The sequence below is a fragment of the Oncorhynchus mykiss genome, chromosome 2 (genome assembly GCF_013265735.2).
Source record: "Oncorhynchus mykiss isolate Arlee chromosome 2, USDA_OmykA_1.1, whole genome shotgun sequence".
NCBI lineage: Eukaryota > Metazoa > Chordata > Actinopteri > Salmoniformes > Salmonidae > Oncorhynchus > Oncorhynchus mykiss.
Genome location: NC_048566.1, coordinates 91754823 through 91780194, shown reverse-complemented (window position 1 = coordinate 91780194; position 25372 = coordinate 91754823). Strand labels below are relative to the sequence as shown.

Here is a 25372-nt window from a genome sequence, read left to right as displayed (position 1 = left end):
GTATTTTGTAAAAATGGTATATATTGCCTGCCTCCCTGTCCTTAGATTGTCATCTGACAATATAAAGATGTTTGTCATGCACGCTAGAGGGCAGTGCAACACCGTTACATAGGCCACACATTGATGTATCCTTCACCATGAGTCTCTCAGTGAATCCCATCAAACAAAAGACAGTTTACATTTCCCTGACAGACCAACAGTGAGAACTACACAGACATTAGTGCCCAGTATGGACCAAGTTTGATCTTTAATTTCAACAGGGGGAAAAAATACATTGCGTTATGAAGCCATTTCATGGAGGAAAAAAATATTTACAAGTTTATCAAGAGGGGTCAAACCTCTACATAGATTGACAGCACATCAGTAAACAAAAAATGGAATCAGCTGTAAGGATTTGAAGCACTTCTTTCCAAAAAACAAGGTGTTCTGATATCCAAACTATTCAGATAGGCTAAATATATTTATAATATTTATAATATTTATATTTACAGAATACCTTAAATATACAACGTCCACCATGTATTCTATAAACAAATATCATAAGTTATTTAGGCACATTTTTGGGGGGGGTTTGGTTGGGAGGGTTCAGTTTCAATGCCATCCTTTTGCTGTTTGCACTATATTGTACTTACACTAAAGAAATGTGGTCAGTATTGCATCATTGCCAACACGTATGTCACCCAAAGAGGCTGCGCTGCTATTAATCTCAGAACTCTGGGCCAGAGGTGAGGTCATAATGTACACAGGCATTCTACAGCAGGACCAGGGGGGACAACACTCAACCTGCATCTTCCAGAGACAGACAAAAGGCCCAGTCCCAAATCTATCCCTCAGGTTTGGGGTCAATTCCATTTCAATTTGGTGATTCAGGAAGTAAACTGAAAAATTCACATCGCTTCCTCTATGAGAACATTTTTAATTTCAGTTTACTTCCTGAATTGAAATGGAATTAACCCCAAACCTAATCTTCACTTGTCCCTAGCCTAAGTCCCTTGTTGAGCAACTATAGCAGGCTTGGTGGAGTGTCCACCTTATTGCTTACACCAATACTGTACTGTCTTGTCAACTAAGAGCTTCAGGACGGGGCTGAGGGGTTCCATTTGGGACTGAGCCAAGGAAGGACTGGGTGGGGAAGACAAAAGGAGATAGTATGTACAGTATACATTGTGCACACCTTTTTAGTTGTTTTTACAGCAAAACGGGAAAAGGACAACATGAAGGGGAGCAGCTACGATATCTATAAAGAATATACAGTAAAAATATAAGAGTAAAAATATGCAGATGACGATTCCCACGACTAAACGCACGCAAAAGAGGGATTGGTTGGCCAGCCAGTAGGGCGGAGTACCAGAAACAACATGCTATAAGTCTGACTCGGGCATGTCCGGCATGTCGGCCATCAAGTAACCAATACCATATCGGCCGTTGGGGGTGGAATCGGGAACCCCTCCGTTCTGCTTGCGGTAGATGCTGTTGCCGGGCATGGGCGAGGGCGACTTGGCATGGATGAGGCTGGCGTCGTCCTCCTCCTCGGGCCTGGCTATCTCCTGGATGATGCAGCCCTTCTTGTATGAGATGGTGGAGACGACGCCGGCGTTCTCGTCGATGATGTTGAAGTAGCGGAGGAAGAACACCACGGGCACGGGCATGATGGCCATTACCACCAGGGAGATACAGACCGCCAGGCCCCACGGAGTGTAGCTCAGGGATTTCTCACTGGCCTGGAGGGGGAGACCGAGGGAGGTTAGAGGTTACTACTACTGTACTACTACTACTACTGTTTACTATTGTAGCTCATAGACCTCTCACTGGCCTGGAGGGGAGGAAGGTTTATCAAGGTTCTGACTAGACGGAGTACAACTACGACCAGAATGTTACAACCGGTCACCAAGGATACCAGACAGGTAAACACATTGACACTGATACTGACACTAAAACCACGGGACAGAAAGTTGAGCTCGTGATAATAGTGTGAAGTCCTCTTGTCTTACAGTAAGTCTAAGGGCTCTATTAAATCCGTATCATGTTAAGTTCAGCCTACAGCGTGATTGGAAGTTAAAGGCACTGTTTCCGCGTTAGCTCAATAGGAAATTGCCTTTACATTTCTGTCGCGCTTCGGCCCATAGTCCTCTCCTCCATCTGTGCTGATCTTGATAATCCAACAGTGTAGTATTTATGACGCTAACATGGCAAAGCGCATATCGAGTGTTCCTATTGGTGAAGCTAACATGGCAAAGCGCATATCGAGTGACTTCTCCAGGTACATTACAAATCGGTGTGGATAAAGGAGACAAGAAGATACAGTCAGGGAAAAAAGTATTTGATCCCCTACTGATTTTGTACGTTTGCCCACTGACAGAAATTATCAGTCTATAAATTTAATGGTAGGGTTATTTGAACAGTGAGAGACAGAATAACAACAAAAAAAATCCAGAAAAACGCATGTCAAAAATGTTATAAATTGATTTGCATTTTAATGAGGGAAATAAGTATTTGACCCCTCTGCAAAACATGACTTAGTACTTGGTGGCAAAACCCTTGTTGGCAATCACAGAGGTCAGACGTTTCTTGTAGTTGGCCACCAGGTTTGCACACATCTCAGAAGGAATTTTGTCTCACTCCTCTTTGCAGATCTTCTCCAAGTCATTAAGGTTTCGAGGCTGACATTTGGCAACTCGAACCTTCAGCTCCCAACACAGATTTTCTATGGGATTGAGGTCTGGAGACAGGCTAGGCTACTCCAGGACCTTAATGTGCTTCTTCTTGAGCCACTCCTTTGTTGCCTTGGCCGTGTGTTTTGTGTCATTGTCATGCTGGAATACCCATCCACGACCCATTTTCAATGCCCTGGCAGAGGGAAGGAGGATCTCACCCAAGATTTGACGGTACTTGGCCCCATCCATTGTCCCTTTGATGCGATGAAGTTGTCCTGTCCCCTTAGCAGAAAAACACCCCCAACTAATGTTTCCACCTCCATGTTTGACTGTGGGGATGGTGATCTTGGGGTCATAGGCAGCATTCCTCCTCCAAACACTGCGAGTTGAGTTGATGCCAAAGAGCTCCATTTTGGTCTCATCTGACCACAATACTTTCACCCAGTTGTCCTCTGAATCATTCAGATGTTCATTGGCAAACTTCAGATGGGCATGTATATGTGCTTTCTTGAGCAGGGGGACCTTGCGGGGGCGCTGCAGGATTTCAGTCCTTCACAGCGTAGTGCGTTACCAATTGTTTTCTTGGTGACTATGGTCCCAGCTGCCTTGAGATCATTGACAAGATCCTCCCGTGTAGTTCTGGGCTGATTCCTCACCGTTCTCATGATCATTGCAACTCCACGAGGTGAGATCTTGCATGCATGGAGCCCCAGGCCGAGTGAGATTGACAGTTCTTTTGTGTTTCTTCCATTTGCGAATAATCGCACCAACTGTTGTCACCTCCTCACCAAGGTGCTAGGCGATGGTCTTGTAGCCCATTCCAGTCTTGTGTAGGTCTACAATCTTGTCTCTGACATCCTTGGAGAGCTCTTTGGTCTTGGCCATGGTGGAGTTTGGAATCTGATTGATTGATTGCTTCTGTGGACAGGTGTCTTTTATACAGGTAACAAACTGAGATTAGGAGCACTCCCTTTAAGAGTGTGCTCCTAATCTCAGTTCGTTACCTGTATAAAAGACACCTGGGAGCCAGAAATCTTTCTGATTGAGAGGGGGTCAAATACTTATTTCCCTCATTAAAATGCAAATCAATTTATAACATTTTTGACATGCGTTTTTCTGGATTTTTTTGTTGTTATTCTGTCTCTCACTGTTCAAATAAACCTACCATTAAAATTATAGACTGATCATTTCTTTGTCAGTTGGCAAACGTACAAAATCAGCATATGCCACGTAGGAGTGGAGAAGAATCTTGCACATCCCATCGACTGAAACAATAGTCCATTAAACTGAACTATTGTGTTTTGGCCTTATCCAGTTGCACCAAAGAGAGACCACAGTCGAGTGGCGACTCACCAGGTCCTTGATCCAGGCGCTGTAGCTGGGTGGGGTCATTCCCAGCTGGATCACACTGGAGCCCAGCAGCAGGATGAGCAGCAGGGGGGTCACGTACTTCCACATGTAGTAGTAGAACCGGAACGGAGTGAAGCCCAGCATGTCCTTCAGATCCTCAAAGAACCTGGGGAGGAGGAGAGACGGAGACGGGATACCACCACAGGAGGTGAAAAAACATAATGGTACTCAGTTTAGACTGTGTTGACTTTGGCAATTATGTTCAACAGGTGATAGGAGATAAAAGTAGTTTAGTGGTATTATTTCACAATTACTTTTCATGTTCAGCTCATTCTGAATACTGAGTCAAATACTGTTTTTTCCATTGTATTTGGATGGACAGCTTTGGATTTTGAATTAAAGTGGAGAAAACCACAGATTACTGCCATTCTGTATATGATTTGATATGTACTGTACATACTTGTCAGTCCCATAGACCCAAGCAACAGCCACATTCTCCAGGATGACCACTATGAGCAGAGGCAGTGTGGCAGAGTAGTCATCGAACATGGCCACCCAGTAGTTCCCAGAACGTTGGACGAACAGCAGGCCAATGAAAAAGGCCAGCAGACAGACGCCCACTGATACAGGAGGGAGACAACATGGACGTTATTGAAACGGTGCAAGGGGGAGAAATGCCATCCTCGTTAACAGAATTCATGCACAATATTTGTCAACATGTTGCTGCACTAATAAGTGTATCAATTCTAAAACATTCTCTTTGGTGCCAGACATCTGCTCTGCAGTAGAGGTAGTATTATGACATCATTATTAAGCCAGAAGCATAAGAGCAAAGAGACATAACACATGCACCTGGGTAATACCATTGACCTGTTATGATGGCAAACACACATCAAGAGTTCAGCTGAGGATACATTTTGGGAAAGGTCTACCTCCACAAACTGACACATAGGCTCTTTCCGTTTTGTTTTTCCTCAATTCTTTGACTCTTTTTCTCCTCTGAAGAAAAAGGTCAGAGAGGAACCTTGGACCTTCTCAAAAAAAGATTGAGAAGGAGACGAGGAGATAAGAGGAATCACAAAGTTGAAATGAGAAATAATGACCCATCTCTTCCTTCATCCCCTCTCTCTGACTGACCTGTGAGGAACTCCTTGCGGACTTTGAAGGTGTCCACCAGGGGTGTGATGATGCCTTCGATGGTTCCGAACATGCTGCCCAGGCCCAGGTTAACCAGCATCAGGAAGAACATGACAGACCAGAAGGGAGACGCAGGGAAGTGGGTCATGGCCTCTGTAAAGGCGATGAAGGCCAGGCCTGTACCCTGCACTGCCTGAGGAGGACGAGGAGCAGGAGGATGGGGAGCAGGAGGAGGAAGATGAGGTTTAGTAATATCCACTTCTAGTAAGGCCTTTGTCCCCAAGGAATCACATGATTGTTAACTTGAGCCATGTTGTAGATCTACAGGGCCTCTGTGTCTGATGCTGTGCTTTCCTGTTAAGTCAATACCTTATTAATTATTCACACTGAGTTGGAACACACAAGTAACAGCAAGGGAACAGAAATGCACTAAAGTAGCAGTCTACCAAACGCTGTTGAATGAAAGGGGAAGCAACTTAAACCAAGCGGCTTCCTGGAAATCTCAAAGTGTGTAGACAAGATCTAGAGATAGGTCTAACAGTCTGTGGGAAACCGCATTCAGTAACACTTTACAGCTTCTTTGTTATGACACAAAGAATGTTCATTGGATAGGCGTAGCTAATCCTGGTTTGAGACATGACAGTGTAAAGTCAGTTGTCGTGATGACACCATGTGTGACACCAGTTTTCATGACTGCTTGTGTTTTCTTCAAGTAGAATGCTACCTAAGTAGCATTATGTACCTATTATGATCATAAAAGATACAAAATGACATATCACCGTTCTACATTCTATGAGCCCCGTTACGTCAGATGTTGCGACGGCCGTCTGCACTGACCAACACATTAGAATGATGTGCTGTACCTGTCAGAAGGCAATGGCCCCTCACCTTGTTGAGCTCTTCCTCGATACTACAGGAGCCCAGACCCAGAAGCTGGTAATCCTTCTCCATCACCTCTCTGATGAGCACAGTCATCTTTTGGTAGTCCTCAGCGCTCACAGTGGCGCTGAAGTTGATGTGGTGGGGGATCAGATCACGGCTGATCTCGTTCCCCAGCAAACCCACTATCTTCTTAGTGTTCCTGAGAGGTAGAAAATGAAATAAGACCAGATTAAATGGACACTTTCGTAGACTTTGCTAATGTATTCTAGGCCTTATTGCTAATATCTTAAAGACCAGGAATGGGTCACTTTGATTGGGGTGGGGGTTACAATACATCTGAAATTATCATGAGAGGCCGCAGTGGCTCGTGGGTCTGCATACCCAAATCCATACCCACACATGCAGTCAGAGCCGACCCTAGCCTTTTGGGGGCCCTAAGTGACATTTTGTTGGTGGGCTCCCCCCACCTTGTGAGCAAAATATTTTTGTGTCCCCTCTTGACAGCAGAGACCCACTTTTGCAATTTTATAACTCACTTCAAGCAATTCTACTGATTTTGCCATGGGGTGGAGAGAAATGTTTGCTGTTTTTAATATGATATCTGAGTGACAGTGACTAACAAAATCAATGGGGGCCCCCTATCGGTAATTCGGCCATGATTACTACAAGTTTAGAAAGCTGGCTGGACTAACTTACAAATCTAAAACATTTTATCTTACATGGGCTAATTGAGTGACTGTCAGTGACTAACATAAAAAGAGATACATTTCTCATGCACAACCACATTTTGAAATTGCACCTTGTATATTGTACTATTCTAACTCTCAACAGCAAGTTGAAACCACAACTGGGTTCCTAAATTGATCCGCTGGTCTACAAAAGGGGAGCCGCTGGAGGGGAGCCGCCCTCCCAAACTTCATGTCAGCTTCAAAAAGGCAGATTACCTTTGAGGCACAATGTTTTCCTTTCCCCCCTTTCTGTCCAGTGTGTTCACATACTCAGTATAATAAATACATTTGAATTGATTCATTGACGACAGCTTAATTGCGTATCCATACTTACAGCGCGACACACTTGCCGTTCATGATGTTGGCCTTGAAGCCGAGCACAGCAAACACCACCAGGGTGGCCAGCACAGAGGTGAAGAAGTTGATGAAGGAGACCAGCACTGCGTCAAAGTGGCAGTTGTTGTCCCGCTTGTTGTAGCTGGAGAAGGCTATGACGCCTCCGAAGCCCAGGCCCAGGGCGAAGAAGACCTGCGTGGCCGCCTCACGCCACACCTTGGCCTCCAGCATGATCTCCAACTGGAAGGAAAGAAAGAATGGACATTTTAGGTGAGGTGTTGACAAAAGGAAGATCAACTGGAGTTGCGGACTCATCTCTCCTTGCTGTGGATTCATTTGACAAACATTTGGCTCTTTAGGACAACACTACGCTATTTATTGTAGGAATCTGTGCTCTCCTAGTAATGGACAAACCATTGTTTGGACCAGTGGAGCAGAGCAGTGGACATGTGAATCATGGTTGAGAGTGTCAAATTTGTCAAAACTGTGGAAGATTAAACAAGGACACAACATACTGAGAGCATATCCATCATGCCACTGCCCTCAAATATCCTACAGCATCTTTGTGTGGTGATAGGCTTAACACAGTTACAAGGCACATACTATACAGCACACAATGAACCCTGCTTTTGATGTCTCCTTCCCTGCACACAGGAGACGCAGCGAAGGCCTTTGAAGTAGGAAGATGTCAGCCGTGTGAGAAGCAGCAGACACATGAGACTGTTGTGAAATGAACGGAACACACCGTTGTGGATGTTACATAAAGCAGGGAGCACCGAGCGACTCCTGTTACCATGGTGAGAAGTCTGCCACCACAGCAGAGTCCAAATTAGATTATTCCTTTTGCCTGAGTTGCCATTGGGCCACGGCGGCTGAGTAGCCAACCTATAACAGACTACTGTATTTAAAAAATATATATTTCTGACACATTTTCATTTAACATGGCCTTCCTCTTTAGTAAAATGAACCATGTTGAGGGCCATTGCTGTTGAATAGCTGAGCTCCGGTAAAAATCTATTTTTACATTTATGGCACATTTTCAGTCGATATATTTTCCTTCCTGTTTCAGTAAAGTTAACAATGTAACATTGATCCACAACTGGATCAAACGAGTGCATTGGATCAAAGAAGAGTACATAGATTTTTCTATTGTGTTATTTACTGTACGTTTGTTTATCCCAAGTGTAACTCTGTGTTGTTGTTTTTGTCGCACTGCTTTGCTTTATCTTGGCCAGGTCGCAGTTCTAAATGAGAACTTGTTCTCAACTGGCCTACCTGGTTAAATAAAGGTGAGTTAAAAAAAATAGATATTTTAAAAAGTGCATTGGATCAAACAAGTGCATAGGCTAACTCTCTGAAGAAGTCTGTTTCCTGACTTTGCCTGGGTGTGAACAAGGCACCATTACATTGGGTGAAACTATAAAGCAGCATTATTGTACCTTAGGGGTTAGGGTACTGTACCTTGGGGGTAAACATGTGTCGGATGCCGTCCACAGAGCCTTTCAAGAGCAGAGCCCGAACCAGGAAACAGATCAGCACCACGTAAGGGAACAACGAGCTGAAGTACATCACCTGTAAAACAACCACAACAGAAGAACAAACGTCTTGCAACTCGTACATTACAAAGTGAATGGCTGACTTGGAGACTTTACTTATTGACAAATCTGTCTCAGACCCTGTCTCTCTGGGGTTAATAACTATATAAACCCTTAAATGTACACAGAGAGATAACGTCAATCACATGGATGTCAAACTCTCCTGGCTCAAAGTAGATGAGAGCTTGACTGCATCACTACTTGTCTTTGTGAGAGGGATTTACATGTTGGAAATACAGAGCTGTCTGTTTAAACTACTGGCACACAGCTCAGACAACCATGCTGACCCCACAAGACATGGCACCAGAGGTCTCTTCACAGTCCCCAAGTCCTGAACAGACTATGGGAGGCACACACTACTACATAGAGCCATGACTACATGGAACTCTATTCCACATCAAGTAACTCATGCAAGCAGTAAAATGTGTTTAAAAAAAATAAAAACAATAAAACTACACCTCATGGAACAACGCGGACTGTGAAGAGACACCCACACACATGTACATTGTAATATTGTTGTATGGTGGTATTGTACATTGTAATATTGTTGTATTGTACATTGTAATATTGTTGTATGGTGGTATTGTACATTGTAATATTGTTGTATGGTGGTATTGTACATTGTAATATTGTTGTATGGTGGTATTGTACATTGTAATATTGTTTTATGGTGGTATTGTACATTGTAATATTGTTGTATTGTACATTGTAATATTGTTGTATGGTGGTATTGTACATTGTAATATTGTTGTATTGTACATTGTAATATTGTTGTATGGTGGTATTGTACATTGTAATATTGTTGTATTGTACATTGTAATATTGTTGTATGGTGGTATTGTACATTGTAATATTGTTGTATTGTACATTGTAATATTGTTGTATGGTGGTATTGTACATTGTAATATTGTTGTATGGTGGTATTGTACATTGTAATATTGTTGTATGGTGGTATTGTACATTGTAATATTGTTTTATGGTGGTATTGTACATTGTAATATTGTTGTATTGTACATTGTAATATTGTTGTATGGTGGTATTGTACATTGTAATATTGTTGTATTGTACATTGTAATATTGTTGTATGGTGGTATTGTACATTGTAATATTGTTGTATTGTACATTGTAATATTGTTGTATGGTGGTATTGTACATTGTAATATTGTTGTATTGTACATTGTAATATTGTTGTATGGTGGTATTGTACATTGTAATGTTGTATTGTACATTGTAATATTGTTGTATGGTGGTATTGTACATTGTAATATTGTTGTATGGTGGTATTGTACATTGTAATATTGTTGTATTGTACATTGTAATATTGTTGTATGGTGGTATTGTACATTGTAATATTGTTGTATGGTGGTATTGTACATTGTAATATTGTTGTATTGTACATTGTAATATTGTTGTATGGTGGTATTGTACATTGTAATATTGTTTTATGGTTGTATTGTACATTGTAATGTTGTTGTATGGTGGTATTGTAATATTGTTGTATTGTACATTGTAATATTGTTTTATGGTGGTATTGTACATTGTAATATTGTTGTATTGTACATTTTAATATTGTTGTATGGTGGTATTGTACATTGTAATGTTGTATTGTACATTGTAATATTGTTGTATGGTGGTATTGTACATTGTAATATTGTTGTATGGTGGTATTGTACATTGTAATATTGTTGTATTGTACATTTTGTGCTGTGGACATGTAGTGGTGTGATATGGTTTATTTTGTGATGTGTCTTAATGTGTCTGGACCATAGGAAGAGTAGCTGCTGCCTTGGCAACAGCTAATGGGGATCCATAATAAATACAAATCTCTGAAGGTACCTCTTCTGGGCTTTATTGAAAGGGATCTCTGAGGCTGCCTCTGTTGTCCCCTCCTGACCTGTGGGGGTGGCAGTAACCCATAGAGAAATACACAGCCATGCGGACCACTATACAGTGAGTGGAAGAATACAGAAGAAGTAACAAGTGATTGAAGTCAGTGACGCAATAGGAGGTCCTATCCCAGGGGAGGTCTACTCTACTGAACTGCTATGGGGCCAAGGGTGCTGACCGGCCTCTGGGTCAGGGCCCACACAAGAGCTTTTGTACCACTGTCCCACTAAGCTGACAGAGGGAGGGGCCTTCTTGCTTTGTGCTTGGTGATATACTGTATTATATCTGGGAGGATACTAGGGGATTGTGGTTGAAAAGCGGGGTGGGTAGGTTGAGTCACCACACAGGCTCTGAGGCGTGGTTTAAGATTTAAGATGGTTTGGAGTTCACTCATGAGCAGGGTTGGGTTCAGGGGTGGGCATGCCTGATGGCCTCTAAAGGGCAAACCAGGTCAACTGGAGGGACAGATAGAGCTTAATCCTGCGCTGGTCAAACAGTTGTGAAGGCCTAAACTTAGACTAGGTGTTAAAATGACACCCTGAATGCCTAAGCTTAGACTAGGTGTTAAAATCACACCACCTGAATGCCTAAGCTTAGACAAGGTGTTAAAATCACACCACCTGAATGCCTAAGCTTAGACTAGGTGTTAAAATGACACCACCTGAATGCCTAAGCTTAGACTAGATGTTAAAATCACACCACCTGAATGCCTAAGCTTAGACTAGATGTTAAAATCACACCACCTGAATGCCTAAGCTTAGACTAGGTGTTAAAATCACACCACCTGAATGCCTAAGCTTAGACTAGGTGTTAAAATGACACCACCTGATTGCCTAAGCTTAGACTAGGTGTTAAAATGACACCACCTGATGCTGTAACGGTTTAAGCTCCATTTCCCTTCGGGCCATGGGATAGGTTCAGCACACATCACTGCATTCTCTATCAGAAAGTAGGCCGGCCCTCTTTGAAGTCTACTAGATCAATGCATTGCAGTTGTTTTTGTTTATAAAGCCCTACTGCAGACACTTCCACCATTCCTTACTTTATTTAACCTGCAGACGTACGAGCTCCCAGACCTGATCTCAGGGATGGCTAACTCTGGAGGGCCCTTTGAGCCCTTAGATATGCCTTCATTTTTTTTTTTTTTGCACCTTACATGTGGATTGATCTCCAATGTACTTTAAAATGGGAGGAATTGGTGCCTGTAGGGAACTTCAGGAGAATGTGTTTGTTTGTCATGATTGGGGTGGCAGGGTAGCCTAGTGGTTACAGCGTTGGACTAGTAACCGGAAGGTTTCAAGTTCAAACCCCCGAGCTGACAAGGTGCAAATCTGTCGTTCTGCCCCTGAACACTGTTCCTAGGCCGTCATTGAAAATAAGAATTTGTTCTTAACTGACTTGCCTAGTAAAATAAAAATTGTGTTTTGCTTTTTGCATATTGTTGTGTTTAATAATGTGTATTTTAATGTGGATGTGTAGTTAATGTGTGTATTTTAATGTGGATGTGTAGTTAATGTGTGTATTTTAATGTGGATGTGTAGTTAATGTGTGTATTTTAATGTGGATGTGTAGTTAATATGTGTATTTTAATGTGGATGTGTAGTTAATGTGTGTATTTTAATGATGAGTAGTTAATGTGTGTATTTTAATGTGGATGTGTAGTTAATGTGTCTATTTTAATGTGGATGTGTAGTTAATGTGTGTATTTTAATGTGGATGTGTAGTTAATGTGTGTATTTTAATGTGGATGTGTAGTTAATGTGTGTATTTTATTTAGATGTGCATGGTTTCAGCATTGACTCCCTGTCAAAATAAAGGTTAAATATTATTATTTTTGATCAGTCATGGAAATTAAAGTGCTGAAAACATGTTGACTAGCTGGAGAACAAGCTATAGGATGAAAAATACAGGAGTTTTGGCGCAGGTACAGCCGACTAGTGCAGGGTAACGCTACCTGGAAAAAATAAATAATGTTTTTACAAATCCATACTTGGGAGTGAAAGTATCGATATAATATCCTCCAAATGAATATTTGCGATTTGCAACTGAATGGATATTTTTTCCTCCATCACTATCTATCGTTACGGCAACTCAAACTTGCCATAACGGTGCTTTTACTTTGATGCGTTCTTTTGTAGCTCCACATCATTTTATGTCAACAATGCCAGCAAGAAGTAGATTTTGAGTGCAAAATTAATGAGCCATTTAGTACCCAGCCATTCAGTACACTCCCTCTTCACCACACAATCAGCTAAATGTTATTTATTTTCTCCCTCAGTTTCTTTTTTTGTGAGTACACTCCTAACAATCATGCAAAAGAGAGCATAAAACCATGGCAACCGGTCTGCTTCCCTCTCTCCCTCGGTCTTTCTTGCACCCTCATACCCACACACAGAAAGTAAAAAGAAAATGTAGATCCCAGTGGGGATACTCCTAGGAATAGGCTTTTGTAAACGAGGGGCGAGAGGGACATTAATATTCTTTTGTGTGGCAAAGCTTCAAAGGTTCTCCTGCTCTAGTCCCTTCACTAGGAGTGGAAAGGAAAGCTCATAGCCATTTCCACTCTCTCTCCAACTTAAAAGGCCATCGAGACCGTTGTGGGGTCCAAAGAGGGCCTCACACTTGTTCATTGTTAGAGGCAGTCCGGGATCTTAAAGGAGAATTTTCATTTTTTACAAACAAATCTCTATTTTTGACATCAATGGCATGTTAAAGAAGGGTCCAGACACCTTCTTTTGTGATTTCACATGTTTTTAAGAAACTTACCCCAAACAGCAAATCACTTCCTCATCCTCGTTGTTGTATCAGGGCTCCATAAAAACATGAACAAAGGCTCCAAAAACACCCAAATACACTGTTTTAGAAACTGAAAAGATCTCAGCATTGTGATGCAGGTCTTTAGATGTTCTACACATTAAATTGTGTCATTCCAAACTTTATCCGCAATGTTATATTCCCTTTTGCGCGACTCATATACAGAAAAGGTGTATGGACTATTCTATAACATGACATTTTCATAAAACATTTAGATTTAGTTCAAAAAAAAAATATTTACTTCTCCTTTAAGCACACCAAATTCGTAACATATTGTACGAATTGTAAAAATATATATAAATTGCAGGATGTGACATATACAAAATAGATGAGGTAGTACACAATTGGATGACATAGTACACAAAAAACAAGGACCTGTTTTGGTTGGTGAGCACCGCTTTCAAAACTACTGGCTGAAGAGGGCACAAAACGTATTCCCCCTCAGGAGACTGAAAAGATTTGGCATGGGTACTCAGATCCTCAAAAGGTTCTACAGCTGCACCATCGAGAGCATCCTGGTTGCATCACTGCCTCCGACCGCAAGGCACTATAGAGGGTAGTGCGAATGGCCCAGTACATCACTGGGGCCAAGCTTCCTGCCATCCAGGACCTCTATACCAGGTGGTGTCAAAGGAAGGCCATAAAAATGGTCAAAGACCCCAGCCCCCTTAGTCTTAGACTGTTCTCTCTGCTACCGCACGGCAAGCGGTACCGGAGCATCAAGTGTAGGTCCAAGAGTCTTCTAAACAGCTTCTACCCCCAAGCCATAAGACTCCTGAACATCTAATCAAATGGCTACCCAGAATAATTGCATTGCTTATCGTCTATGCATAGTCACTTTAATAACTCTACCTACATGTACATATTACCTCAACTAACCGGTGCCCCTGCACATTGACTCTATACCGGTACCCCCCTGTATCTAGTTTTGCTATTGTTATTTTACTGCTGCTCTTTAATTACTTGTTACTTTAATTTCTTATTCTTATCTTTTTAAAGCTGCATTGTTGGTTAGGGGCTCGTAAGTAAGCATTTCACTAAGGTCTACACCTATTTTATTCAGCACATGTGACTAACCACTGCACGGTAGCCATTTTATATGTAATCTTATACATTCAGAACAGATGTAAAATTGGTATTTTACAGTATATGTACATTAGTAGGTTGCTGCCGGTAAACATTCCTTGGAGTGATATGAAATAGGTCTAATCTACATTCGCCCAAAAGACTACAGTCAAACTATAGTCTATAGTCAAATCAGCCAATAACATTTGTATGGTAACAGCAGTCACCCCAAACTGTGTAGCAATCTAAAGAGAATGACAATGTTCAAGATACAGTGCCTTCAGGAAGTATTCACACCACTTGACTTTTTCCAGATTTTGTTGTATTACAAAGTGGGATTCAAATGGATTTGACGACAATATAACCTCCGGTTATGAGGATGTGAGGATGACGGTCCGATGTCAGAATGGTTCAGATAGTAACTACAGAACAAAGCCAACATCAGCGTGAGCTTTGGTTGCGAATGGTATGAACTTTGAACTCTTATTCACTACAGAAGTGATACCTCCTAGCCGTTGAGTTAGCAACAGCCGCTGCAAACGAGGGTTAGGAAGGAACAGACAGAGTATCCCGTCTACCACACAACAACGTTACTACAACGTATCGAATTTACCAGCAGAGACATTCTTCAAAGGACTCGGTTGGGCAACACGGCCTTCCATCTACCACCAACCTACCGAAGCGCAGCTCAGAGTAAATATTTATTATATTTTCCTTTTCCAAATGGGCGGTAATTTAGAATGCATAAGATACTGTATTTACGATAGCACAGCTTCGCCCTTTGTTCCTCAGTCTTCCCGCTCTTTCACTCAAACCCATCCCCTTTCCTTCGTGTAACAAGCTGTCATATCTGTTCCGCCTGCTAGGGAAATTTTCCTTTATGACGTAATTTGTAATCAAGTTATGATGTAATTATGTGTATGTGTAATTCTGTGTGATTAGTTAGGTATTTAGTAAATAAATAATTCAACCCAATTTTGTATTGCTGATTCAACTTTTTAGCCAGGGTTAATGAAGATGACCAAGAACTTACAACATTCAGATGAGACTGAATTAAGATGACGATTAATATTGACTGCTATTGATGTAAAATATTACTAGGTCTTTAAGAGTTTACTCTGAAGATAATGGCTCTATAAATATTATTTTGTGGTGCCCCGACTCTCTAGTTAATTACATTTACATGATTAGCTCAATCAGGTAATATTAATTACGGATAAATTATTTTATAGAATAGCATGTCATATCCCTTAATCCGGCATAGCCAAAGACACGACAACAGTAACTATCTAGCAAGCTTTTTTTCTTTCACTTGCTCTCTCTGTCTTACTTGCAGGTCAATTTCCCATCGTCTCACTCTCTCTGTCTCTCACTCACTCACTCACTCACTCACTCACTCACTCACTCACTCACTCACTCACTCATTCACTCACTCACCTTCCCAGAGGACTGGATGCCCTTGATCATGGCGAGGCAGACCATGGACCAGGCAGCCAGCAGACAGATGGTCATCCTCCAGTTGAGGCCTCCGCTCTCAGAGATGGAGTCAGAGATGTTCAGAGCCTCACGGTACCAGTAGTACGTGGTGGCCGAGCTCTTCTCACACTCAGGCACTACGTCTGGAGGGAGGAGGGACAACATGTTACTGATGAAACAGGTGCAGAACACCTGGAGTTGAGTTTCTGTGGTCACCTCACTCAGTAGAACACACTTTATAATGGATTACTGTGAATGTACAGTATGGCTAATGGCTTACTGTATTGCTGTCACTGGGTGGTATGAGCACCATGGCTTAATCACACACTTTATGTGAACTTGTACACTAGTTATTAAGAGACACTCATTAGGGTAGTTATTGCCTCGTGTGTCGTGAAGGTGTGAGCATGTGATGGGTGATGAGGGTGTGTGTGTGTCTTACACGTAGTGGTTTTGTTCTTGACCAGGGGACACTCGTGCCATGGCAGAGGCTGCTGGAAGGACTGGGAGAAGTAGAAGAGACTCCACCCTATAATCACATTGTAGTAGAGGGCCACAAAGAAACACACCTGCAGTACAGAAACAGGTTAGTGTTTAAAACACAATCTAAATCATCACTACCTAATAAACGCACATCACTCACTCAAATCAATCAATCAAACGTTATCGATATGGTGCTTATTATAAATGCATTTGTCTTAATGAGTTTTCTAGCAACCCTAACAGAGCAAGCGAAGGCGACACACTAGTTCAACAAAATCAGTTTAACATGGTACCATCCTCAAACAGCACGTGCTATCATGATTAGCAATGTTTTCATGGTTGGCAGTGTTATCATAGTTGGCAGTGTTATCATGGTTGATGGTATTATCATGGTTGACACATGCTGCCAGTTAGTTCACAGAAAGTTGTTGGTGACACGTGACCTATTCAGTACCCAGAATTCCTTCTGCTCTAACCTGGCTAATCAAATGATCTCCACTGCGTTGTGGCTGTTAAGAAACAGAGACCGGAACACAATGACTCATGGAAGTAGTTTATACTGGCTGAGATGACATGGAGAAGACTTGTCTTGTCATCTTTCAATTCATTACCATAGAAGGATGCTAAGGGTAGATGGGTTTAAAGAAAAAGTGTGTGTGTTCGCTTGTGAAGCAGAAAGAAACAGTCCTGTGTGCTTTCCCCTTTATTCTAAGGAAATGTGTATGGTGGCCATATAAAGGACGTCACGCTGCTTGCTTAGCGAGTACCGCTTCCTCCTGAGTCGACTAGAACACAGGACCTCTGCTTTGCTAGCACACAACCTCCCGAAGCATCTTACCAGTCGGCACCACATAAAATGCTAGCTATTCTCTGGTGCAAGTGGGGACAGGCTGAGGAGTAAGTTTCACACATGCCCATGTGCTACACCCACAGTCTTAGTAGCGGTGAAGCTAACTTCACTCACCACACAGCTGGCGAAACCGATGCCCCCCAGGCGAGGACTGATGTAGTTCCACACCCCGATGCTGCCCCTGCGGATCCGCTGCCCCACTGACAGCTCCAGGAAGAACAGGGGGATGCCAATCACAATCAGCAGAATGAGGTAGGGAACCAGGTACGCCCCTGTGGAGAAGAACCAACACACACAGGGTCAGAACTATGTCACACACAAACACACACTCTGTGTGCACACAGCCACACACACACAAACAAACAAACACACACACACACACAGCTACACACACCAGTTTTGCCTCTGTGTGTCCACATAAGTATTTTGATCTGGAAAGAAACTCAGGTTTTAGATTACCCAAACTGATCTGGAAAAATACTCAGGCCTCAGATTACTCAAACTGATCTGGAAAGATACTCAGGTCTCAGATTACCCAAATTGATCTGGAAAAATACTCAGGTCTCAGATTACCCAAACTGATCTGGAAAGATACTCAGGTCTCAGATTACCCAAACTGATCTGGAAAAATACTCAGGTCTTAGATGACGCAAATTGGTCTGTGGCTACTGGAATCATAATGATGACATTCTTTTTAGGTTGGAGTCATTAAAACTAGTTTTTCAACCACTCCACACATTTTTTTTGAACAAACTATAGTTTTGGCAAGTTGGTTAGGACATCTACTTTGTGCATGACACAAGTAATTATTCCAACAATTGTTTACAGACAGATTATTTGATTTATAATTCACTGTATCACAATTCCAGTGTGTCAGAAGTGTACATACACTAAGTTGACTGTGCTTTTAAACAGCTTGGAAAATTCCAGAAAATGATGTCATGGCTTTAGAAGCTTCTGATAGGCTAATTGACATAATTTGAGTGAAATGGAGGTGTAGCTGTGGATGTATTTCAAGGCCTACCTTCAAACTCAGTGCCTCTTTGCTTGACATCATGGGAAAATCAAAAGAAATCAGCCAAGACCCTGAGAAAATTTTTGTGGACCTCCACAAGTCTGGTTCATCGATGGGAGCAATTTCCACATGCCTGAACGTACTACGTTCATCTGTACAAACAATAGTACACAAGTATAAACACAGGAAGGAGACGTGTTCTGTCTCCTAGAGATGAACGTACTTTGGTGCGAAAAGTGCAAATCAATCACAGAACAACAGCAAAGGACCTTGAGACGATGCTGTAGGAAACAGGTACAAAAGTATATATATCCACAGTAAAATGAGTCCTATATCGACATAACCTGAAAAGCCGCTCAGCAAGGATGAAGCCACTGCTCCAAAACCGCCATAAAAAAAGCCAGACTACAGTTTTAAACTGCGAAGGGGGACAAAGATTGTACTTTTTGGAGAAATGACCTCTGGTCTCAAGAAACAAGAATAGAACTGTTTAGCCATAATGACCATCGTTATGTTTTGAGCAAAAAGGGGGAGGCTTGCAAGCCGAAGAACACCATCCCAACCGTGAAGCACGGGGGTGGCAGCATCATGACGTGGGGGTGCTTTGCTGCAGGAGGGACTGTTGCACTTCACAAAATAGATGGCATGAGGAAGGAAAATGATGTGGATATATTGAAGCAACATCTCAAGACATCCGTCAGGAAGTTAAAGCTTGGTCGCAAATGGGTTTTCCAAATGGACAATGATCCCAAGCATACTTCCAAAGTTGTGGCAAAATGGCTTAAGGACAACAAAGTCAAGGTATTGGAGTGGCCATCACAAAGTCCTGACCTCAATCCTATAGAAAATTTGTGGGCAGAACTGAAAAAGCATGTGCGAGCAAGGAGGCCTATGAACCTGACTCAGTTACATCAGCTCTGTCAGTAGAAATGGGCCAAAATTCATCCAACTTATTGTGGGAAGCTTGTGGAAGGCTACCCGAAACATTTGACCCAAGTTAAACAATTTAAAGGCAATGCTAACAAATACTAATTGAGTGTATGTAAACATCTGACCCACTGGGAATGTGATGAAATAAATAAAAGCTGAAATAAATAATTCTCTCTAGTATTATTCTGACATTTCACATTCTTAAAATAAAGTGATGATCCTAGCAGATCCTAAAACAGGGAATTTTTACTAGGATTAAATGTCAGGAATTGTGAAAAACTGAGTTTAATTGTATTTGGCTAAGGTGTATGTAAACTTCCGACTTCAACTGTATATTATTTCCAGACACCTTCAGGGAGAATGACTAAGACACAGCCCATAATAGCACAGGTCTGTAAAATAGAATCTGTCTGTGTCTGTTACGATACTCTCAGGGAATCAGAACATCCTCAGAAGAGATGAGACTGGCAACTGGTAGACACATGGTACATGAGAGAGATTACAAAAACCTTTGTTTACAGGAAATGGTGGTTGCATTTTTACTGCTAGAGCCAAGTAACTGAAAGAGATGAATAAAATCTATTGCCAGTACATTATTTGCATAAAAACCTAACTTCGAATCCTTTAACTGTTTTGCTTTTCACAAATATTCGGATTTTCTGTCAACTCTAAAGTCACTGATGGTGAATGAGATCAATAAGCTACAGTTTCAAAACAATGTGTGCTTTTGACTGGCTTGCCTTTTGGGCAAACAGAAAAAAAGTATTGCAGTCACTTTCTTCCGGGGTTGAGGGTAGATGATAGATATAGAGACCTGACATTTTAATATACACTGAGCAACAATATAAACGCAACATGCATTCATTTAAAAAATGTACTGAGTTACAGTTCATATAAGGAAATTAGTCAATTGAAATATATTTCACATGACTGGGAATACAGATATGCATCTGCTGGTCACAGATACCTTAAACAAAGGAAAACCAGTCAGTATCTGGTGTGACCACCATTTGTCTCATGCAGCACAACCCATCTCCTTTTGCATAGAGTTTATCAGGCTGTTGATTGTGGCCTGTGGAATGTTGTCCCACTCTTCTTCAATGGCTGTGTGAAGTTGCTGGGTATTGGCAGGAACTGGAACACGCTGTTGTACACGTCGATCCAGAGCATCCCAAACATGCTCAATGGGGGACATGTCTGGTGAATATGCAGGCCATGGAAGACCTGGGACATTTTCTGCTTCCAGGAACAGTACAGTACATCCGTACAGATGGCACGGATGAATGAATGGCACGATAATGGGCATGGTATCACTATGCATTCAAATTGACATCGATAAAAAATGCAATTGTGTTCGTTGTCCATAGCTTATGCCTGGCCATACCATTAACCCCCCACCACCATCAGGCACTCTGTTCACAACCTTGACATCAGCAAACCGCTCGTCCACACAACGCCATACATGTTCAACATGTATGGTAGACATTCCTGCAGTCAGCATGCCAATTGCATGCTCCCTCAACTTGAGACATCTGTGGCATTGTGTTGTGTGACAAAACTGCACATTTTAGAGTGACCTTTTATTTTCCCCAGCACAAGGTGCACCTGTGTAATGATCATGCTGTTTAATCAGCTTCTTTATATAACACACCTGTCAGATGGATGGATTATCTTGGCAAAGCATAAATTCTCACCGACAGGGATGTAAACATATTTGTGCCCAAAATGTTAGATAAAATACCTGGTACTCCCTGTATATAGCTCCACATTGATCTGGTACTGTTACTTCCTGTATATAGCTCCACATTGATCTGGTACTGGTACTTCCTGTATATTGCTCCACATTGATCTGGTACTGTTACTTCCTGTATATAGCTCCACATTGATCTGGTACTGGTACTCCCTGTATATAGCTCCACATTGATCTGGTACTGGTACTCCCTGTATATAGCTCCACATTGATCTGGTACTGGTACTCCCTGTATATAGCTCCACATTGATCTGGTACTGGTACTCCCTGTATATAGCTCCACATTGATCTGGTACTGGTACTCCCTGTATATAGCTCCACATTGATCTGGTACTGGTACTCCCTGTATATAGCTTCACATTGATCTGGTACTGGTACTCCCTGTATATAGCTCCACATTGATCTGGTACTGGTACTCCCTGTATATAGCTCCACATTGATCTGGTACTGGTACTCCCTGTATATAGCTCCACATTGATCTGGTACTGGTACTCCCTGTATATAGCTCCACATTGATCTGGTACTGGTACTCCCTGTATATAGCTCCACATTGATATGGTACTGGTACTCCCTGTATATAGCTCCACATTGATCTGGTACTGGTACTCCCTGTATATAGCTCCACATTGATCTGGTACTGGTACTCCCTGTATATAGCTCCACATTGATCTGGTACTGGTACTCCCTGTATATAGCTCCACATTGATCTGGTACTGGTACTCCCTGTATATAGCTTCATTATAGTGTATTTGATTTTATTCTTCTTCTTGTGTTACTATTTTAAACTCTGCCTCGTTGGGAAGGGCTCGTAAGCAAGTGGTTCACGATAAAGTCTTCACCAGTTGTGTTCGGTGCATGTGACAAATAAAATACTTTTTTTTTGCTCGTTTTGATTTATTTATTTTATTTTTCTGGGTTATGTGTGTATTTATTGATTTATTGCTAGGCATTACTGCCCTGTTGGAGCTAGAAACACAAGCATTAGGTATTACTGCCCTGTTGGAGTTAGGAACACAAGCATTAGGTATTACTGCCCTGTTGGAGCTAGAAACACAAGCAGTAGGTACTGTATTACTGCACTGTTAGAGCTAGAAACAGAAGCATTATGTATTACTGCACTGTTAGAGCTAGAAACACAAGCATTAGGTATTACTGCCCTGTTGGAGCTAGAAACACAAGCAGTAGGTATTACTGCACTGTTGGAGCTAGAAACACAAGCATTAGGTATTACTGCCCTGTTGGAGCTAGAAACACAAGCATTAGGTATTACTGCCCTGTTGGAGCTAGAAACACAAGCAGTAGGTATTACTGCACTGTTGGAGCTAGAAACACAAGCATTAGGTATTACTGTCCTGTTGGAGCTAGAAACACAAGCATTAGGTATTACTGTCCTGTTGGAGCTAGAAACACAAGCATCTCGCTGCACCTGGTACAACATCTGCAAATCTGTGTACACAACCAATACACTTCAGATTTTATTTGTCATTGGTTGTTGCTGTGTGGTTAGAATAAGGGTTATTTAGGGGGGTTTGCTAGTATTGTGTGCTGTTATTGTTGCTTGTTGCAGCATGTTTATCATTGTGTTATTTGGTGGTTGTTACTAGGTTATTGAAAGAGGAGAGACGGAGACAGACTCAGACAGTCATGTGACCACTGTACTGTTGATCTTGAGAGCTCTGATCACCAAGGTCACAGTCTGGTTTTGACAGACGTGCACCACAACACAACAGGAGGTTCACACACTTAACATCCATCCATACATACACACACACACACACACACACACACACACACACACACACACACACACACACACACACACACACACACACACACAGACACACACAGGCACACACACACACAATGGGGCAGGCTAACCTTCCCAAATCCTAACCATAATGGCAGGCGACTTCTATTCCTTAACCTATAAGCACAACAGCCACTCACCCCCTCCGTTCTTCTGACACAGGTAGGGGAATCTCCAGACATTGCCCAGGCCTACAGAGAAGCCCACCTGGGCCAGGATGTACTGCAGCTTGCTGTTCCAGGCTGGTCTCGCTGCATCATCCTCTGCGTCCGAGCCTCCATCCTCCACGTCCATGTCTCCATTAAGGTCCTTTCCTTCCCCAGCACCTCCGCTGCCACCCACAATCAGCGAGCTCTTCTTGAAGGAATCATCACACGTGTCCTCATTGGATAGCAGGTCCCTGACAGACTCTGTGACATCGTCGTCAAGCTCTCTCTTGACGGCCTTGCTGTTTTTGGGCATTTGATAAAGCAGAGAGCAGAGAGCAGCAGTGGGGCAGAATGTCTTTGGGCTGGTAGCGGGAGGCAGTTTAGTTCTGAGGGCTTAAAGGTGGACTGTCGGATAAAGACTCTGTATTGGAGGTGTGTGATGGAGGGTTGTGAAGGAGTTGTTTATTTCTTCATTATCACCAAAAGCTTGGGGCAGGAAAGAAAAATAAATGATTTAGCGTATTGTACTCATATTCAAAATTCAATATTCATTATTTCAGGGCAAACAGAGTGGGGTTGTCATAATTATTAGATGTTGACACAGGACCCGTTTTATGAACATTAGGCTACAATATTGATATTTTCTTCATTATCAGCGAATGCCAAAAGGAAAGCAAACAAAATCCTAGGGTATAATATCCATAATTCCAGTAAAGGCAGAATGAGAGTGAGTATTGGTGATATCACCACTCTCTGATGCACATAGAAAGAATTATGGTTTCTGTATTTACTGAGAGAAAGAGAAGAGAAGAGATAAAGAGAAGGGAGGAAGGAAGTAAGGGGGGTGTCTGTCTAGGTGTAAAAAACAAGTTTCCGTTCTCTATTTCAATGAAACCACAAAAAGGCCACGTTTTTATACTGTGTGCTGTATGATCACACTTTAATTGAATATAATCACCCCTAATATCTTTCATCAGACAGAAATTGTATAGTCTGGATGGTGTCCAACCTCGTGTGTACGCTTCTTAGAAAACTTGCCATGGGCAGTTGTTGAGGATAAACGATATAATGATTCAATAGTATTCTTTGTATTTCTGTTTATAATTTTTTTTTACATTTTCAAATCATATTTTTGTCACAAGGAAATAATATGACAAATGTGACCAAAATCTTTTGATGCCATTGTCTATTGATTGGTTACTTTGACGCAATGACCAAAACATGGAAAGGCCATCGCTATCTCTGGAGACAATTCAGTATCCGCGCGCCCAAATAATTGACGCAGAGCACGAGGTAATTTGCATACGAACCCAAACACTCGTTGTAATCGCAGCTCAACGTGAGAGCAGAGAAAACCTATAAACGAAAAAAAAAATAGAAAAACGACCCAGAATATAGCCCTAAATGTATTAGTATGATAGGTGTAATGTGATTACAATTCGGCACTAGTTTTCCACATTGTGAGTAAAATAAGACCACAATGAAACAACGTTACCATGGTGCAGATTGTAGCAGCCTATGTATTGCCTTTCACCGACAAGTGGTTTAAGCGATTAATAGATTTCCTGTGGCCACTTTCAGATTAGCCTCGTTTTAAAAGCATGGCCGTAATTTCATCAGTAAATAAACGTAAATGATAGGCCTAATAGTCTGAAAATGTTAAATTCCTTTTAGGGTGCAGCTGGAATAGTCTGTAGCTATAGCACACAGAAAGATACAACCTACCGGTATTCATGTTGTCTTTATAATAACATTTGACTACTGTATTAATATGCATGTGCATTTCCATGTATTATGAATAGGAAATAGTTCCATGTTCTTATTGAATACGCCACTGTATGGCACATTCCGCTATAAAGGCTAAATTAAGCTATTAGATATGCTATACATGTGTGTGTGAGAAAAAAACATGATTAAATGCATAAATGCCGAAAAAGCAATGGACCATACCTGGCGCCATATGAGCTATTGTGTATTCAAGATACAATTTGTTCTAGGAATGAACATCAATGAATTCCTCACTCCCCGCCCAACCCATCTCTCTTCTCCGTGCCATCCCTGTGGGGTATTTCATCATACACTCCCTGGCCACATCCTGCGCATTGCCACCCTATTCAGACCCACACATCTATTCCTTTGAAATGAAATGTACCTTTAGTCGTCTTCAGTAAGATGGGGATGTTGGTCCTTTTCGGAATGATGCGTATCAAGGAATGAAATTGTGACAGAAGCACATACACGGGGCAGACATCATCACTTGTAGGCTAATGCGTATATGGTGCTGTATCGCCGCTGTGGTGTTGTATGAAACAGACACAAGTGCTTCGCCTCTTCTAGGATTTAGAAATACGTCCAGCGCGGTAATAGGGGTGCTTGGTTCCTTTGTTTATAAATGTTTGATCCAAATTTACATTACTTTTTGCTCAATTTATCTCTTTGTATATTACGGATGATTTATGGTGGT

The 25372-nt window shown here is 41.8% G+C and overlaps 1 protein-coding gene across 1 annotated transcript; it reads right to left on the bottom strand.

The window, feature by feature from the left end:
- Positions 1–213: 213 nt before the first annotated feature.
- Positions 214–25236, bottom strand: slc6a15 (solute carrier family 6 member 15). Its single transcript, XM_021576786.2, has 12 exons — positions 25061–25236; positions 22900–23394; positions 17372–17529; positions 16367–16493; positions 15886–16067; positions 8549–8659; positions 7086–7327; positions 6030–6222; positions 5142–5334; positions 4465–4624; positions 4008–4170; positions 214–1721 (listed from the first exon to the last, which is right to left on the bottom strand). The coding sequence occupies exons 2-12, from the start codon at positions 23219–23221 to the stop codon at positions 1362–1364; spliced, it is 2211 nt and encodes a 736-aa protein (XP_021432461.1). The 5' UTR covers positions 23222–23394; positions 25061–25236; the 3' UTR covers positions 214–1361.
- Between the last annotated feature and the right edge of the window lie 136 nt (positions 25237–25372).